Source organism: Ailuropoda melanoleuca, chromosome 4, assembly GCF_002007445.2.
Source record: "Ailuropoda melanoleuca isolate Jingjing chromosome 4, ASM200744v2, whole genome shotgun sequence".
Classification (NCBI taxonomy): Eukaryota; Metazoa; Chordata; class Mammalia; order Carnivora; family Ursidae; genus Ailuropoda; species Ailuropoda melanoleuca.
The window spans coordinates 69,315,946-69,333,158 of NC_048221.1; the positions used below are offsets into that span (position 1 = coordinate 69,315,946).

Here is a 17,213-nt window from a genome sequence, read left to right on the forward strand (position 1 = left end):
ATTATTTAAGTATAGTCAAGATACAGTGTTATATTACTTTCAGGTATACCACATAGTGATTTGACAATTCCATACATTACTCAGTGCTCCCCACAATAAGTGTAGTCACCATCTGTCACCGTAGAATGTTACTGCAATATTATTGACTGTTCCCTCTGCTGTACTTTTCATCTCTGTATTTATTTTATAATTAGAAGTTTGTATGTCTTAACCCCCTTCACTTATTTCACCCATCCCCCTAACCCTCTTTCCTCTGGCAACCACCAGTTTGTTCTCGGAATTTGAGCCTGTTTCTGTTTTTTAGTTTGTTCATTTGTTTTATTTTTTAGATTCCACATGTAAGTGGAATTATATGGTATTTGTCTTTCTCTGTCTTCATTCACTTAGCATAATATCCTCTAGGTCCATCTATTTTGTTGCAAATGGTAGGATCTCATTCTTTTTCATGGCTGGGTAATATTCTATTGTGTATATATACCACATCATCTTTACCCATTCATCTGTGGATGGACGCTTGGTTACTTCCATATCTTGGCTATTATAAATAATGCAAACATAGGGTAGTGAACATAGGGTGCATATATCTTTTCAAATTAGTGTTTTTATTTTCTTGGGTAAATGCCCAGTAGTGAATTTACTGGATCATATGATAATTCTATTTTTAATTTTTTGAGGAACCTCCATACTCTTTTCCCCAGTGGTTGCACCAGTTGACATTCCCACCAAGAGTGCACAAGGATTCCCTTATCTCCATATCCTCTCTGGCACTTGTTATTTCTTGTCTTTTTTATTTTAGCCATTCTGACTGGTATAAGGTAGTAACTCCTTGTGGTTTTGATTTGCATTTCCCTGATGGTTAGTGATGTTGTGCGTCTTTTCATGTCTGTTGGCCATCTGTATGCCCTCTTGGAAAAGTGTCTGTTCAGGTCCTCTGCCCATTTTTAATTGGATTATTATTTTTTTGGTGTTGAGTGGTATAAGTTCTTTATATATTTTGGATATTAACTCCTTGTCAGATATATCATTTGTAAATATCTTCTCCCATTCAGGAGGTTGCCTTTTCATTTTGTTGATGGTTTCCTTTGCTGTGCAAAAGTTTTTTTTTTTTTTTTTTTTTTTTTTTTTTTTTGGTGTAGTCCCAATAGCTTATTTTTGCTTTTGTTTCCCTTGCCCGAGGGGACAGATCCATAAATATGTTGCCTAAGGCCAATATCCTGGAGGTTACTGCCTGTGTTTTCTTTTAGGAGTTTTATGGTTTCAGATCTCACATTTAGGTCTTTAATCCATTTTGAGTTTATTTTTGTGTATGGTATAAGAAAGTGGTCCAGTTTCATTCTTTTGCATGTAGCTCTCCAGTTTTCCCAGCACCATTTATTAAAGAGACTGTCTTTTCCCCGTTGTATATTCTTGCCTCCTTTGTCATAGATTAATTGACCATTAAGTGTGGGTTTATTTCCGGGTTCTCTATTCTGTTCCATTGATCTATGTGTTTTTTGTGTTAGTACCATACTGTTTGGATTACTGTGGCTTTGGTAGTATATCTTGAAATCTGGGATTATGACACCTCCAGCTTTGTTGTTCTTTTTCAAGATTGCTTTGGCTATTTGGGGACCAGCAAGACCAGTTAGGCTTGTTCTGCCTAGCTCCAAGCAGAGAAGTTGGTTATTGATTAATTATTTTTCTAAGTAGTCTCTATTGACAGAAAGTGAGTATCAAGGCTTTGTTGTTTTAGAGTTGAACTCTACTGCCAGATGAAAGCTTTTAAAGTCTAATTCAGATCAGATCCTCTGCCTCAAAGTGTTAGAGTGGCTTGTAGTTACAGAATAAGTTACAAAGAAATGGCCAGTTTGTAGTGAAGATCCTTTGTCTTTGTTACTGTCCTTATGTCCTCCCTACTTCCATACTGGAATCCCTGACTTCAGGCCATGTCTGTCTAGAATAAGCCCTACAAAGGCTTGCTTCTATCTGTCACTGATTGGAAAGCATTTTTCCCATGTTTTGTTGGAATTCTGCAGAACACATCTCACTTCACATGCTGCATCTTCAGATGAAAATTGCCTCGACTTCCTCCTCCTCTGTCAGATGGTTTGAATCAGCAGTGTGGGGTTTCTGTTTTTTTCTGGCAGTTATAAATAGCCTCTTTTGTTATTTGTGTTTTTTGTCTTCCTTACCCCTTGTAGATTAAGTCCTTTTGCAGTACAAGCCTGGTACCTTGTAACTGCAGCTGTGGCATAAACATTTGTTCCCTGAATTAAACTCAGATGGTCTCATGATATATTCCCCCTAATTTCTCAGGCAGAAATCTTTTTAGTCTTGCTTCTTTTAAATTAGTAATACTGGGCGCCTGGGTAGCTCATTTGGTTAGGCGTCTGCCTTCAGCTCAGGTCAGGGTCCTAAGGTCCTGGGGTCCTGAGGTCGAGTCCCGTGTTGGGCTCCTTGCTCAGCGGTGAGCCTGCTTCTCCCTCTGCCTGCTGCTTCCCCCACTTGTGCTCTCTCTGTCTCTAGCAAATAAATAAATAAAATCTTAATAAATAAATAAATAAATACGTAAATAAATAATACTGTCCATGCTTGTCATTGCCTGGTGCAGCTTATTTTCTTTTTCTTTTTTTTTTTTTTTAAGATTTTATTTATTTATTCGACAGAGATAGAGACAGCCAGCAAGAGAGGGAACACAAGCAGGGGGAGTGGGAGAGGAAGAAGCAGGCTCACAGCAGAAGAGCCCGATGTGGGGCTCGATCCCAGAACACCGGGATCACGCCCTGAGCCGAAGGCAGACGCTTAACCGCTGTGCCACCCAGGCGCCCCGGTGCAGCTTATTTTCTTGTGTTGTCTTCGAACTTTGTGATGTAGAGCATTTATTAGTTTCAGCTGTACAACATGACTTGATATTTGTATATATTGCAAAATGATCACCACAGTAAGTCTAGTTAATGTGTGTCACCATGCACAGTTATGAAATTTTTTTCTTGTGATGAGAACTTTTAAGATCTACCCTCAGCAACTTTCAAATAGGCAATACAATATTAACTATAGTCACCATGCTGACCATCATATCCCCATGACTTATTTATTTTAGAACTATAAGATTGTACCTTTTGATCCCCTTCACCGATTTTGTCCCCACCCAGTCCCCTGCATCTGGCAGCCACCAATTTATTATCTATATCTGTGAGCTTGTTTTTTGTTGTTGTTGTTGTTTTGTTTTTTTCTTTAGATTCTAAACATAAGTGAGATCATACAGTGTTTGTCTTTCTCTGACTCATTTCATGTAGCATAATGCCCTCAGCATCCATGTTGTGGCAAATGGCAAAATTTCCTTCCTTTTTTTTATGACTGATTTTGAGTTAGTGTTTTTATTTTCTTTGGGTAAATACCCAGAAGTAGAATTGCTGGATCATATAGTAGTTCTGTTTTTAATGTTTTGATGAACCTCCATACTGTTTTCCTAGTGGCTGCACCAGTTCACATTCCCACCGACAGTGCATAAGTGTTCCCTTATCTCACGTCCTTGCCAACATTTGGTATTTCTCTTTTTCCTAATAGCCATTCTAACAGAGGTAAGATGATTTCTTACTATAGTTTTGGTTTGCATTTACCTGATGAATGTTGTTGAGCATCTTTTCATGTGTCTTTTGGCCATCAGTATGTCTTCCTTGGAAACATGTCTGTTCAGATCTTCTACATGGATTATTTTTTGCTATTGAGTTGTAAGAGTTCTTTATATATTTTAGATATTAACCCCTTATTAGATATATTATTTGTAGATATCTTTTCCTGTTCAGTAGATTGCCTTTTCATTTCATTATGGTTTCCTTTGCTGTGCAGAAGCTGTTTAGTTTGATATAGTCCCAGTAGTTTATTTTTGCTTTTGTTGCCTTTGCTTTTGGTGTCAGATTTAAAAACTTATCACCAAGACAAATGTCATGGAGCTTACTGCCTGTGTTTTCTTACAGGAATTTTACGGTTTCAGGTCTTATGTTGAAGTTTTTGATCCATTTTGAGTTAATTTTTTTAAAAAAATTTTATTTATTCGTTAGAGAGAGAGAGACAGAGAATGCACAAGCAGGGGTAGAGGCAGAAGGGGAGGGAGAATCGGACTTCCCGCTGAGCTGGGAGCCTGATGTGGGGCTCCATTCCAGGACCTGGAGATCATGACCTGAGCCAAAGGCAGACACTTAACTATCTGCGCCACCCAGGCGCCCCTTGTTTATTAGTTCTAACAGCTTTTTTTGGTGGACTCTTTAGGGTTTTCTATATAGAATATGTCATCTGCAAATAGTGTCAGTTTTACTTCTTCCTTTCTAATTTGGATTCCTTTTATTTTTCTTGTCCAATTGCTCTAGCTAGGACTAATAGTAATACAGTGTTGAGTAAAAGTGGTCAGAGTGGGCATCCTTATCTTGTTCCTGATCTTATAGGAAAAGCTCTTAGCTTTTCACTGTTGGGTATGGTGTTAGCTGTGGGCTGACTTTTTACAACCTGCATCACCATAGTACTTTTCATTCTCTAGTTTTTCAGAATGTTTTTGTTTTTTAAAGATTTTAATTTATTTATCTGAGAAAGGGAAGAGAGGAGGGCAGAGGGAGAGGGAGAAGCAGACTCCCTGCTGAGCAGGGAGCCCGATGTGGGACTCATCCTAGGACCCTGGGATCATGCTTAACGGACTGAGCCACCCAGGTGCCGTTTTTGTTTTTCCTGAAGATTACCTTTAACATTTGAAAATCTTTCCTTTCCCCTAGGTCTCTTTGACCTTTTGTGAGTAATGTGGAATTCACAGAGATACTTCTTTTTTTTTTTTTCCACAGAGACATTTCTTCAGTGTAAGCATCAAGATGTCCGAAACCTATACTTAGACATTTTTGAGGTCACATTTTCTGGTGAATAGTGAAAAATAGGATATGGTATAAATCACAATATACACAGTACATAGGATATATTATTTTGGGCACAATAACGATTTCTTTAACATGCTGAAGCTTGAAGGCAGTACTCTGGAAGAAAATGCAGATTTTTTTTTTTAATTTATAAAGTCAACTGATGTTCATTGAAGAAGTTTAGGGAATACAGAAATCTAAAAAGGAAAGAGCTGTCCATAACTCCATAAAGATAACTATTAATATTTTGGCATATTTTCTAATAGCATTTTTTCTGAGTAGAGGTAATTTTTTATGTTTTCAGTTTTTTTTTTAACATTTTAGCAAAGTTACTTCCTTATTATAAATTCTTTTAAATTAACCCTTAATACCTAGTTATGTGGATAACTTGCTTAATCACTCTCTTATAGACATATTTAGGTTATTTCTTCTTTTTGATCATTATTGAGAATGAATTTGTCTTTTATACACACACACCCCTCCAACCCCATGTGTGTGTTTTTGTTTTTGATATATTTTGTTAGGAAAAGTTCTCAGAAGTAGAATCCTTTGGGAAGGGACGCCTGGATGGCTTAGTTGGTTAAGCATCTGCCTTTGGCTCAGGTCATGATTCTGGGTTCCTGGGATTGAGTCCTGCATCGGGCTCCTAGCTCAGTAGGGAGCCTGCTTCTCCCTCTCCCTCTGCCTGCTGCTCCCCCTGCTTGTGCTCTTCCACTCTCTCTGTCAAATAAATAAATAAAATCTTAAAAAAAAAAAAAAAAGAATCCTTTGGGAAGGGGGTTAGGAATAAATTTAAGTCTCTTGATGCATATCACCGGTTTCTTTCTATAATGATGGGAGGCATACTTTTCAGCCGTCCACTCGTTTGTACTTTTGTCCCTGAGTAAAGTTTGAGAGGCTTATTTGAAGGCTGGCTGTGGTTCTTAGTGGGGGTCTTTCTTCCCACTTGATTCCTGCTAGTGGGCAGTCTCCTGCTTTGCACTAGAAGCATCTTTGCTTTTGCCTCTAGATCCCTACTTTGATCGACCGGATGCTTGTATCATCTAACACAAAGACTGGGGCTGCAGGAGCTGAGGCCTTGTCCCTCCTGCTGAAGAGGCCCTGGGATCCTGCTGTGGGAGTGCTTTCTCATAACAAACCAGTAAGTCAGAACAGCTCAAGACTTAACTATGAGCCACGAAGTTTTTAGAATCCAGTCTCAGAACCTTAGCAAGAGGATAATAAATGACTTGACTTTTCCCATTAATAACTGGTTGTATATAGTGCGTAGCAGAGTTTCATAAGGAAATTGGCATTGGTTGGGATAAGAAAGGTAATGGGATCCTTGAGATTTTGTGGAAGAACGCGTCACCCTCACTGGTTCTCTGTTGGGGTTCTTTCTCCTTAGAGCAAACTTCCTGGCTCTCCTCTCATTCTCATTGCCTCCTCCGGGCCTTCTAGCTCTGTGTTCCCCACCTCACGCCGCCACCGCTTCTGGCAGTCTCAGCTCTCCTGCTTAGGCAAGGTATGTGTGGGAATAAGAGGAACTGTCTCCTGGGTTGGAATAGAGTCTTGGAAGACTGAGCAGACAGAACGTGGGAGGGAGTCAGAATAGACTTAAATGTTGAGCATAACCCCCACTTTCTTTTTGTTTTTAATTCGAATGGTGTTTATCCAAGGTTGAAGGGACTTAGGGTAGGTTAAGCAGAATTGAGAGGAGATTTGAAACTTAATCTCTGCTGGCACGACTTCCACTTTGTTTCCTGTAGGTCATCCCTGTAGCCACTCATCTGCTGAACAATGGTAGTGGGGTAGGAGTTCTGCAGTGTCTTGAGCATATGATTGGGGCTGTGAGAAGCAAAGTGCTGGAGGTGAGAGTGCCCTTGTTTCGGGTCACTGGCACACCCAGCATGCTGGGCTTGTTTTGCATCCAGTTGTGGCCTCCTGTCTTACTATCGTCTCTCTCTTCCCACAAAGATTCACAGCCATTTCCCCCACAAACCCATTATCTTGATTGGCTGGAATACAGGAGCTTTGGTGGCCTGTCACGTAAGTAATTCCCATCTCATTTGGAGGCTGTCTTGGGATAGGATACCAATGCTATTACTGCTGATTGCTACCATTGAGTCCTTTTTTATGTTCCAGACATTGTGCTAGATGATCTGCGTGCATATATGCATTTTAAAGTGTAGAAGACTAACTTTATTTTTTAACTTTATTGTGGAAATTTTAAACAGAAACTTAAAGGGCAAACGGACCTATATGAATCCTGTGGGTCCCTCACCCAGCTTTACCAGTGATCAACTCGTGGCTAGACTTTTTTCATCTTTCCCTTGCCCACTTTCTCTCTCCTCCAGTTATTTTGAAGATAATCCCAAATATCATTTATGTCATATATATTTTTATATATATACATATATAAATATATATTTTAGCATGTATCTCTGAAAAAAAAATTCCTTCCCCACCCCCAAACGTAAGTACTTAAAAAAATATACTAGCAGGCATGAATTTTAATAGCTTTGGAATTTGTGTTCATATTCTGTCCCTTTCTAAGACATCAAGGAATCTTTTCTTTATTATTTTACACACATTTGTATGTACATTAGTTTGTGTAAGTGTCCCTGATCTGTCCAAAGCCCCAGTTCTCAAGTGGGTCTAGTAAGTGGAGTCTGTGCTGCTTCATGTGGTCTGGTCAAGTATGACATCTAGGCCCACTAGAGGAAGGAGGCTGTCTCCCTACACTCCCTGAGTCCTGGGAATGACAGAATTCAGTCAGCAACTGCTCTCACAAATTTGGAGTGCCTGGGAGCTAACCAACAGATTCACAAGGGAGAGGTTTTCTTCGCTTAAGGAAGAAGAGCAACATTTGTGTCCCCCTGATTGCATTTGCTGTTAGTAGAGGAAAAAGTGAATAGGAGCACTCAAATCTAGGCAATTAATAGGATGGAAGCATTGAGCTGCCCGTCCTGTGGTTCAGCCCTCTGCTGCCGTTCTCTCAGGGCTCCATGTTGTGTCTTGTGATCGTACTGCTGCCACTATGGCTGGTACTCCTGGGGATTGGGACTGGGGAGGAAGAGATGGGACTAGCTGGTAGATCTGGACCACCTTGGATTCTGGGTAGGGTGTAGCTGCAGTAAAGTCAGTTGACCTTGAGACAAACTATTGTATTATTTCCAGGTGTCAGTGATGGAGTATGTCACTGCAGTTGTCTGCCTTGGGTTTCCTTTACTTACTGTGGATGGTCCCAGAGGGGTAAGCATGGGGTGCAGCTGATTGGTGGGTCCCTAACTGGTGAGCATAAGGGGGTTCATGTGTCGCCCAAACTGGCACTTAGCGACTACAGTTGCCCAGCTGGCTCCCCTCAGCAGACTTGATAGATCAGTGCTTAGTGAATAGGAACTGGCTGATTATGAAACCTGTACATGTTTTAGGATGTGGATGATCCCCTCTTGGATATGAAGACTCCAGTCCTCTTTGTCATTGGGCAGAATTCCTTGCAGTGTCATCCTGAAGCCATGGAAGATTTCCGGGAGAAGATTCGGGCTGAGAACAGCTTGGTGGTGGTTGGGGGAGCTGACGATAATCTCAGGTGTGTGGCTTCCGCCAGAGCTGTGAGAGAGCCGTGTCGCAGTGTTGGAGAGATGCCTGTGAGGTGGTGATGTAACTACAGACTGAATCTGCTTCCGTGAAAGGGGGAACCATTTTACATTTTAAACTAATCCAGATTCATAAAAGTTGCAAGAGTAGTACAAAAAATTCTTATATACCCTTAACTCAGATTTCCCAAATGTTAGCATCTTAAATAATCAGAGTAGAATTAATGAGGAAGTTAACACTGTATGATACTGTTATCTAATTACAGATGCAGATATTGTCACTTGGCTCACTAACGTCATTTTCCTATCCAGGATCACATGTTGTTATTAGTTGTCTTATCTCCTCAGTCTCCTTGAATTTCATACTATTCCTTAGTCTTTCATGACCTTGACGTTTCTTTGAAGACTTCTGGCCAGTTATTTTGTAGGCTGTCCCTCTGTTTAGGTTTTGGACATTTTTTTGTGTTTGTGATAAGCCCTCAGCGCATCCTCCCTGGGGATACACGATGTTGATGTGTCTTATCACTGGTGATGTTAACCTTGATCACGTGGTGAAGGTGGCATCTTCCAGGTTTCCACACTGTCAAGTTACCTTATTTCCCTTTGCGATTAGTAGTTACCCAGTGGGAAGGAGATACTTTGAGACTCAGTGAATGCAGTCTTGGTGCTTTCACTGGGGTAGGCGTTTCTTTATATTTTGTTCCTTACTAAGGATGTATGTGAACGTAGATTTTATTTGTATTAAACATCCTGTTATATGTTTTGGAGTAAAAACAGCTGGAGTTTGGAAGGGACACCTTAGGTCGTTGAGATGGCCCCTGGCCTCTTAAAGGCTGGCTGCCTGTAGGGCCTTTAATTATGCTTTCATGAAATGTACTGAAAAAGAGGTATGTCATTTGTTGGACTTCCTTTTTTTATATGTTCAATTTTAGAGATTAATTTCATTGGTGTGCTTTAGTTAGTGAGCTTAAAGGAAGTACCTACTCCCACCTGTCTTGTCAGTTTCTTACCAAGCGATGTTTTAGAGAGGTCCTTCAGGTCTTTGTCATCTGGCTGTTTCTAATCCTTTGGTGCTCAAGGCAATATTGTCGTATAAGTACATTGTCTGTGTTGGTTATTCAGGCATTCTTATCTATAGGAGGGTAACGTGTGTGTGGGTATGTTGTGTGTTGAGTGGCAGTGAAGGAACATGAGAGGTGGGAACACTTTAGTGGGAGTTATGTTGTGAGGCTGCTTAGGAGACGTGTTTGCAAGGTGCTTGAATGTCAGCCTGAGAGTTGGGAGACCTCAGTGTAGTCTTGGTTGCTTTGCTAGGAACCTTGGGTAAACTGCTTAACTTCCGGGACTCGCTGTCCTTATCTGTAAGATGGGGGTGCTACACAAGGTCAAAGGCCAGCAGCCAGTAAACTGGGGTCTCAGTGAATTTGGAGGCTCAGAATATTGTTCTCCACCCTGTCACTTGGGGCCCTGTTTTTCTTTCTGCCAAGACCCTCAGTCAGAAGCCAGGGGTTTTAAAACTAGCCTCCAGAGGGGAATATAGCCATCTGTGTCTATTTTCTCTTATCCTTTTAGAAGTAACAACTCTTCTCTTCTTCTTTTTTTTTTTTTTTTAAAGATTTTATTTATTTATTTGACAGAGATAGAGACAGCCAGTGAGAGAGGGAACACAAGCAGAGGGAGTGGGAGAGGAAGAAGCAGGCTCATAGCGGAGGAGCCTGATGTGGGGCTCGATCCCACAACGCTGGTATCACGCCCTGAGCCGAAGGCAGACGCTTAACCGCTGTGCCACCCAGGCGCCCCCTCTCCTCTTCTTCTAATCTCATTTTGACAGCATCCAGTAATCTCAGGTTTTGGGCCTTTGTTGGGACTTCTAGATGAGATCGTAGAAATCAGATAGAGTCTATCTATCTGATAGTCCTAGGTATAGGACTTTGGAATGTACAGTCCTAGGCAGTTTTCATATGTTCTCTACATATATTATTTTTGTAATCCCCACAAGTCCGTGATCGAGGTGTTATGATTCCCCATTTTGCAGATGTGGAACATACGGTTCAGTGCCTGAGGGCTAACGTAGTCCTCCTTCCTGGGCCCAGAAAATAGCCAACACAGAAGAGAAATCCATTCTTGTTTCCATATGATGCCATGGAATATTTAAAGTAAACATTTCCTCCTCTCTGTCTCTTAGAATAAGCAAAGCAAAGAAGAAGTCAGAGGGGCTGACTCAGAGCATGGTGGACAGATGTATTCAGGTACACAGTTTTCTGTGTTTTTCTCAGTGAGACTTGCCTTTCTATAACCTTTTAGGCTTCATCTTGTTGGCAGCAGTGTCTTTGGCTCTGAAGGGTGAGGGAGTATCTAGTGGGGCCTCTGGGAGAACTAAATCATAAAGAAAACGGGAAAGAGAGAGGGGAAGAAGTGGCAATGTATATGGAGCATCAGGGGAGAAAGGGTTTATTGGAGGGTGGGGGAGCACGACCACACGACCACCCCAGAGTGCCACCCCACAGAGACGTCAGGAGGCAGGGTCCTGCCCGTCTTTGGCTGAGGCTGGGGTTTATGCCTGGCTCGGTGTGCATGGAGAGGGACCGGCACACCTGATGCCAATGTTAATTGAATCGCGTTGTCAGGGAGGTTTCTGTTCCTAGACTGAGGACTCAGTGGCCCGGGCCCCTTTACACACTAGGATGAGATCGTGGACTTCCTGACTGGAGTACTCACTCGTGCTGAGGGGCACATGGGCTCTGAGCCTCGGGATCAGGATGCTGAGAAGAAAAAGAAGCCTCGGGACGCAGCCCGAAGAGACCTGGCCTTTGAGGTGCCTGAGCGGGGCAGTCGGCCTGCCTCACCAGCTGCCAAGCTGCCTGCCTCACCCTCAGGCTCGGAGGTAACGCAGGAGGGGAGGGAGCCCTTTTGCTGGGGAAGTAGGACTGTGGAATTGGTTCCTTCACTTCCTGGGGGTGCTTGTCTCCCTTGCCGTGCTGTAGACCTTTGAGTTCCTATGAGGATAATTCCTAAGCAGGGAATTCCAGGGGGACATGATAATGATGGTCAGAGCCAAACAGCTGGCTCAGCTCTTATCCTTCTCACCCTACGCAGGATCTTTCCAGTGTGTCTAGCAGCCCCACCTCCAGTCCCAAGACCAAAGTGACTACAGTGACCTCTGCCCAGAAGTCCAGTCAGATCGGGAGCTCTCAGCTCCTGAAGAGACATGTGCAGCGGACGGAAGCTGTGCTGACCCACAAACAAGCCCAAGGTATAAGCTCCTTGGCCCAGTGGCCTCCCAGTTTATCTCTTGGAGTGATGTCATGTGGCATTTGAAAAGTATTGGCATCTGCAGCTTCTTCCAGGGGCATGCGAGGGGCCCGCTTTCCCACTTCTGTCCAGACAAAATTAGGTTGAAATGAATACCAAGGATTGTTTCCAGGGGTAAGACATCATAGAAGGTCTGTTCATTAGTGGAGCTGTATAGTTCCACTAATTGCAGCTTTGCTTTGGTGTTCTGGGGAAGTTAGGTTTTATGAGCTGACTACGTGTGTATTTGCCTCAAAATTTTTTCTGACTTCCAAGTGGGGAAGCTGCTTGTTCTGTTCTAGGCCCTGCCCAGCCACTCCTGCAGTCAGGGCGCTCTTCAAATCATGTGGACAGGGTGATTTGCTTTATTCCTCAGATTCCAGGGCAGTTCAGCTGGTATCATGCCCTCTTTTTGTTTTGCGCTTGAAGAGTTAAGGTTCCCACACTGTGACTTTCAGCGAAGTCTGTTGGTGTTTCTGCAGATAGGCAGAAATGTTTGTATGGTTGACATTAGAGTATGGAGAACACTGAGTGCTACTGAAGCTATAGAAAAGGGACAGTATTTTGGGTAGGGAGAAAAGAAACACTGACTCTCCCCCTTCCCCCACTTCGATCCGGTTGGGCAGCCCCAGGGTAAGGGCATTGTGTTTGATGGTGTAACCAGGAACACGTATCATCTGAAGTCTCCAGTACCTGGGAGGAGGCAGCACCAGAGCTGACTGTCAAGTTGAGAGATGCAGAGGTGACAGCAGGCTGATCTGCTCACTTCCCCTGTGTTTCTTTTAGTGGAGCCAAAGGGTCAGGACTTAACCCCAGGCCTCTTATGAGGGTGTCCTTAAGAGTGGTGCTAACAAGGAGCACGTGTGAGTGGATCGGTGCAGGCAAAAAGACCAAAAAAAAGCCAGGCCCCTGGGGTCCACTCAGATGGTCTGTGACCTGATCTTAAGTGGTAGCCAGAGCCAAGTTCTGGGTGGGTGGTGTTCGCCTAGGCTTTTGATGAAGAGAGAGCCAGTGGTTGGCCATGCTTCTGGAGGGGATGATTAGTTGAGAATCTAAGGAGTTCTAGAAGGCTGATTGGTGATCTGGGTTTGAAATGGGACCCAGAATATCATGGTGCTGAGCAGCAGCCATAGCGCCCTGGCTTTGGCAGGGCTCATATGCAAGAGGAAATGATTATAGCTAACTTTCATGGAGCCCTGACTACGTGCCATGCCGTTTTCTTGGCACTTGACTTGCTGTTGCTCATTGAATCTTGGCAACGGCCCCATGAGGCAGGTACATTTATTATTTTCGGTTTATAGATGTTTCCATGGAGATTCTAGGAGTCAGGTTTCAAACCTGTGCAGTAATTCTGGGAAAAGCACTTGTTGACCATTTTCTAAAACATTTTCATATCTTTTTCTTACTCCCTCTCCTTTTCTCCTTTCTCTGGCTGGCTGTGATTCTGTAATTCTTTCTGATTCATTCCAGCACAGTTTGCTGCTTTTCTGAAACAAAATATGCTGGTGAGGAAAGCTCTTCCTCCCGGCACCTCCTCCTGTCTCTTTGGTGAGTATTGCTCTTCCTCTCACCTTTTCACGCTCTGCTCTCTGCTTCTCTCAACTTCTCCCTTGTTTTCTTCCTGATCCTGCCTCTCATTTGTCTCTGGTTTCCTGCTGTTCTTTTCTCTCTTCCTTTTTCTGTCTTCTGATTCTTTCTTGGCTGACTCCTTTTGCTTACTCCTCCATAATATTCGCTCTCCATGCTTTCTGTTTGCCCCTCATGGTTTTTCCTTTTTTGTTTCTTGTGGTTCTTGGCTCTGCTTCTCCTATGTGTGCCTGTGGCCCATTGCCTGTGAGCCTGAGTTTCCTTGTGTGTTTTTCTCCCTGCCTCTGGTTTCCTGCTTCCATCCTGGCCGCTACAAGCACACCAGCCACTATCAGCATAAAGCCTGTGGCTCCTTTCCCTTTTACCCTCCTTCCTATTCTGATTTTAGTCAATGCATTTGTTCCCTAAGCGATCCTTCTAGCTGGTTATGCTCTGTGGCCCAGACCAGGACTCCCATTCCTTCCTGCCTTCCTCATATGATTACTGCTTTTCTCCCCATCCTACCCGATTGCCTATGCTAAGAAGAGGACCTGGGGTGGGCTTCTGGTTTAAAGAGAAGGGAATCTCTGAGGAAGTGTGAAGGATAACTTCAGAGTCCAGGAGGCTTGGCCATGTGCAGGGTGAGTCTGTTTGATTCAGTGGAGGGGGAATCCCATGTCTGAACAGTTGGCCTTTCTCTGTATTAGTACAAATGACCTGGGGACCAGTTGTGACATGGGCCACTGTTGCCCTGTTGCTTTTGGGCAGGGGCAGTAAACTTGTCCTGGCTAAGATGCTCCCTTGCCCAGTGGCTACTCAAAGCCAGCCTCAATTCCTGGCAATAATCCTTCTTGTTGCCTTCATTTGGCAAGCAAACCCTCAACCTTAGGGCGCTTAGGACAGAGTAGGACTCTGAGAGCCTTGTGAAATTCTCCCCTTTAGAGAGGACTGGGTAGTGTGCTCCTTTACTGCTTCTTTGTGGAATGTTTACTGTCTCCCAGCTGTGTGATGTGGGGGTGGGCTTGAAACAGGAAAATTATGACATTGAGTCCAGGAAGCATTGCTTAAATTCATTGTAGTGAGTCCTCTGTTTTTTTGTTTGGCCTTTGCTAGGCAGGGTCAGGGTATCTTCTTTCTTTTTGTTCCCACCAACTCACAGTCCCCTTCCTTCTAACTCCAGAACAGGTAAGGGCTGGGGATGGACCCATCCTCTGAGAGGGCAAGGTGAGACGTGAGTGCAGTGGAACTGAAGCATTGGCAATTGCCTTTGAAGCGTGACTTTGTGTGTGACACGCAGTCATGCCCGTGCTGGTGCTGTCAGTGTCTCCTGGGCTTTTGTGGATTATGGAAAACCTTATCTCAGCTCCATCTCTTAGTTCCCATTTCATCAGAACAAACGGAAGAGGCAGAGAAAGAGGATCTTAGGGTCCAGCTGAAGCGCCACCATCCCTCCAGTCCTCTTCCTGGCAGTAAGACCTCCAAGCGACCGAAGATTAAGGTGTCCCTTATCTCCCAAGGGGACACAGCTGGAGGACCTTGTACTCCTTCCCAAGGAGGAGCTCCAGAAGGTGAGTTTTTCCTGGCCTGTTTAAATAAAAACTGAGCTCTCTGAGACCACATAACATTGCTCTCTTGGTGACTACTTGCTGTACAGCTCAGCCTCTACTTTAATGCAAGATGCGTCTGGAGCAGAGGACACACGGTAGCACATGGAGCAAAAGTGGGCAGTGACCTGACCTGAACCAGGATCAGGGAGGCAGTACGAGGATCAGTGGGAGCTGTGGCATCACTCAAAGCATCATTATATTTTCTTCTTGATCAGTTTCAATTAAAGATAAGAAAATATTCCAGGGATGCCTGGCTGGCTCAGTCAGTAGAGCATGACTCTTGATCTCAGGGTTGTGAGTGTGAGCCCCACATCGGATATAGAGACTACTTAAAAATAAAATCTTTATTAAAAAAAAAAAAGATAATAAAATATTCCAGAAAGTTTAAAAAATAGAAGGAAAAAAACCCCTCCCTACTCTACTATACTTATTCTTCATTTTTCTTCTTCCAGTCTTTGTCCATAATATTTTGCATTTAGCCTGGGCTGTGAAACCCTGAAAAGTAGGGGCCAGGCAGGACTGACCGGTGACCTTGGCGTTTTCTGTCTTGTAGCTGCGGGAGGGAAGCCCATCACCATGACACTGGGGCAGGCTTCAGCAGGGGCCAAGGAGCTCACAGGACTTCTCACCACTACCAAGTGAGTCTATTTCTTGGTCTTTCTGGCTCTGTTCCTTTCTTTCTCTTCACCTTTTCTCTGGTCCATTTAGTGTTTTGAAAAAATGGTAGAGGTTGGATTCTGTCAAGTTTTGGGAATATGACTTCTTTCTGAGTGGGATCTTTGTCCTTTTTTTGGAGGGAGGGGGTCAACTCAGAGTTCTTTTTTACTTAAAGTTTGCAAAGCATCCTTAGCTCTTGATTCAAGGTTTGAAGTCTTTACTTTAGGCCTGACTTCAGAAGGACTAGAGGCCAGATTCAGAAGATGGGACAATGAAGCTCTAGGTTCCAGTGTCCATTGCTAAAAAGCATTGCTGGGCCCCACTGTGGACCCTCCCTGTGTTGCTAGGGTCTGCTGCCCTCTGACCTTTGGATAATAGAGCTCCTGTCTTTGTCTCCAGGTCAAGTGCTTCTGAAGGGGGAGTCTCAGCTAGCCCAGCCTCCGCAGTGTCCAGCAGCACTGCACCCAGTGCCTTGCACACACTCCAGAGCCGTCTGGTGGCCACCTCTCCTGGCAGCTCCCTCCCAGGTACCTGGAAGCCCAGCGTTCCCCGCCTCCCAGCAAAGTCTCTTTTGGGGTGCTGCTGGAGGGTGGTCCTGGGAAAGCAGCCGAATCTGGAGGATGCTCCTCTGAGTTGCAGGCTTTCATAGAGGCTTGATGTGAAGCTGGAATTAGCTTTGAGGTGGGGGAGTTCTTGGTCTCAGTATCTACGGTGAGTAAATATCCCAGTCTGCAGGTAGTGTGTCTTGTACTATAAGGAGGAGAAATAGCTGGTGGGAGATGTGTGTATTGTGTTCATTGTGGTGTTTTTGAACACATGTGAGTGAGAAAACTGGAGATCGTGCTGTACTAGCATTAGCAACACGAGACACCTTTTCTGCCTCTACTTGTCTCTTCACCTGCGCCACCCCACCCTACATGGGAAGGCTGGTTGCTTGAGCCCAGCGAGCAAGGCTCTGCAGGTGTCCTCCTTCAGGAGGACCTCCCTCTTTGCCTTGTGGCCACTCGACTATGTGTAGTGAAATGTAAATCAGGTATTTGGAATTCTTTGGGCTTAAGAAGCTGTCCTTTTCCCTGCAAAGGAAGGAATTTAGATTTCTGAAAAGTGGGTGGCATTCAGGCTCTTTTTGGTTTTTCTAAAACTGTCCAAAATGTAAGACAGGTGGTTTGGAGCAGGTTGGGATATGCGGAGCGAATCCACGGCAGTGTGTCTAGCATAGTACCTTTCCTCGTGTGGGCATGCACACTGGAAGGAGAGCCCTTCCTGGCATCTTTCCGAGAGCACTGGGATTGTCCCAGGGAAAGAGCGTTGGTATTTCAGCTGGTTGTTGAGGGTGGATGGGTGTGGCTGGTCTTAGGATAAGGGATTAAGCCTATCTGTTCTATCCTTTCCTAGGGGCCACATCAGCCAGCAGCCTCCTTCAAGGCCTCAGCTTCAGTTTGCAGGATATCAGCAGCAAGACCTCTGGCCTCCCAGCAAATCCTTCCCCAGGGCCAGCCCCACAGGTGCACATCTGCCTTCCACTAGGCTGGGCAGCTCTGGGGAGGAGGCCTTCTTAGCTTAGTTGGTTTTGGCAGGGAAACTGGGTCTGGAGTTTGGGTCAAGACAGACAGCTTCCTGACTTCACGCCTGGGAGC

The 17,213-nt window shown here is 44.1% G+C and overlaps 1 protein-coding gene across 11 annotated transcripts in view; it reads left to right on the forward strand.

The window, feature by feature from the left end:
* KANSL3 (KAT8 regulatory NSL complex subunit 3) overlaps positions 1–17,213 on the forward strand; it is a 39,815-nt gene that overhangs the window by 14,323 nt on the left and 8,279 nt on the right. For 9 of the 11 annotated variants that reach the window (XM_034659045.1, XM_034659043.1, XM_034659050.1 and 6 more), the window contains 14 exons: positions 5,887–6,018; positions 6,265–6,381; positions 6,626–6,727; positions 6,834–6,905; positions 8,037–8,111; positions 8,291–8,448; positions 10,641–10,704; positions 11,139–11,339; positions 11,552–11,708; positions 13,217–13,294; positions 14,689–14,880; positions 15,473–15,557; positions 15,976–16,103; positions 16,972–17,081. In XM_034659045.1, coding sequence (XP_034514936.1) covers positions 5,887–6,018; positions 6,265–6,381; positions 6,626–6,727; positions 6,834–6,905; positions 8,037–8,111; positions 8,291–8,448; positions 10,641–10,704; positions 11,139–11,339; positions 11,552–11,708; positions 13,217–13,294; positions 14,689–14,880; positions 15,473–15,557; positions 15,976–16,103; positions 16,972–17,081 — 1,671 coding nt within the window. The remainder of the gene's footprint in view (positions 1–5,886; positions 6,019–6,264; positions 6,382–6,625; positions 6,728–6,833; positions 6,906–8,036; positions 8,112–8,290; positions 8,449–10,640; positions 10,705–11,138; positions 11,340–11,551; positions 11,709–13,216; positions 13,295–14,688; positions 14,881–15,472; positions 15,558–15,975; positions 16,104–16,971; positions 17,082–17,213) is intronic. The other 2 variants (XM_034659046.1, XM_034659047.1) reach the window with 1 other exon arrangement.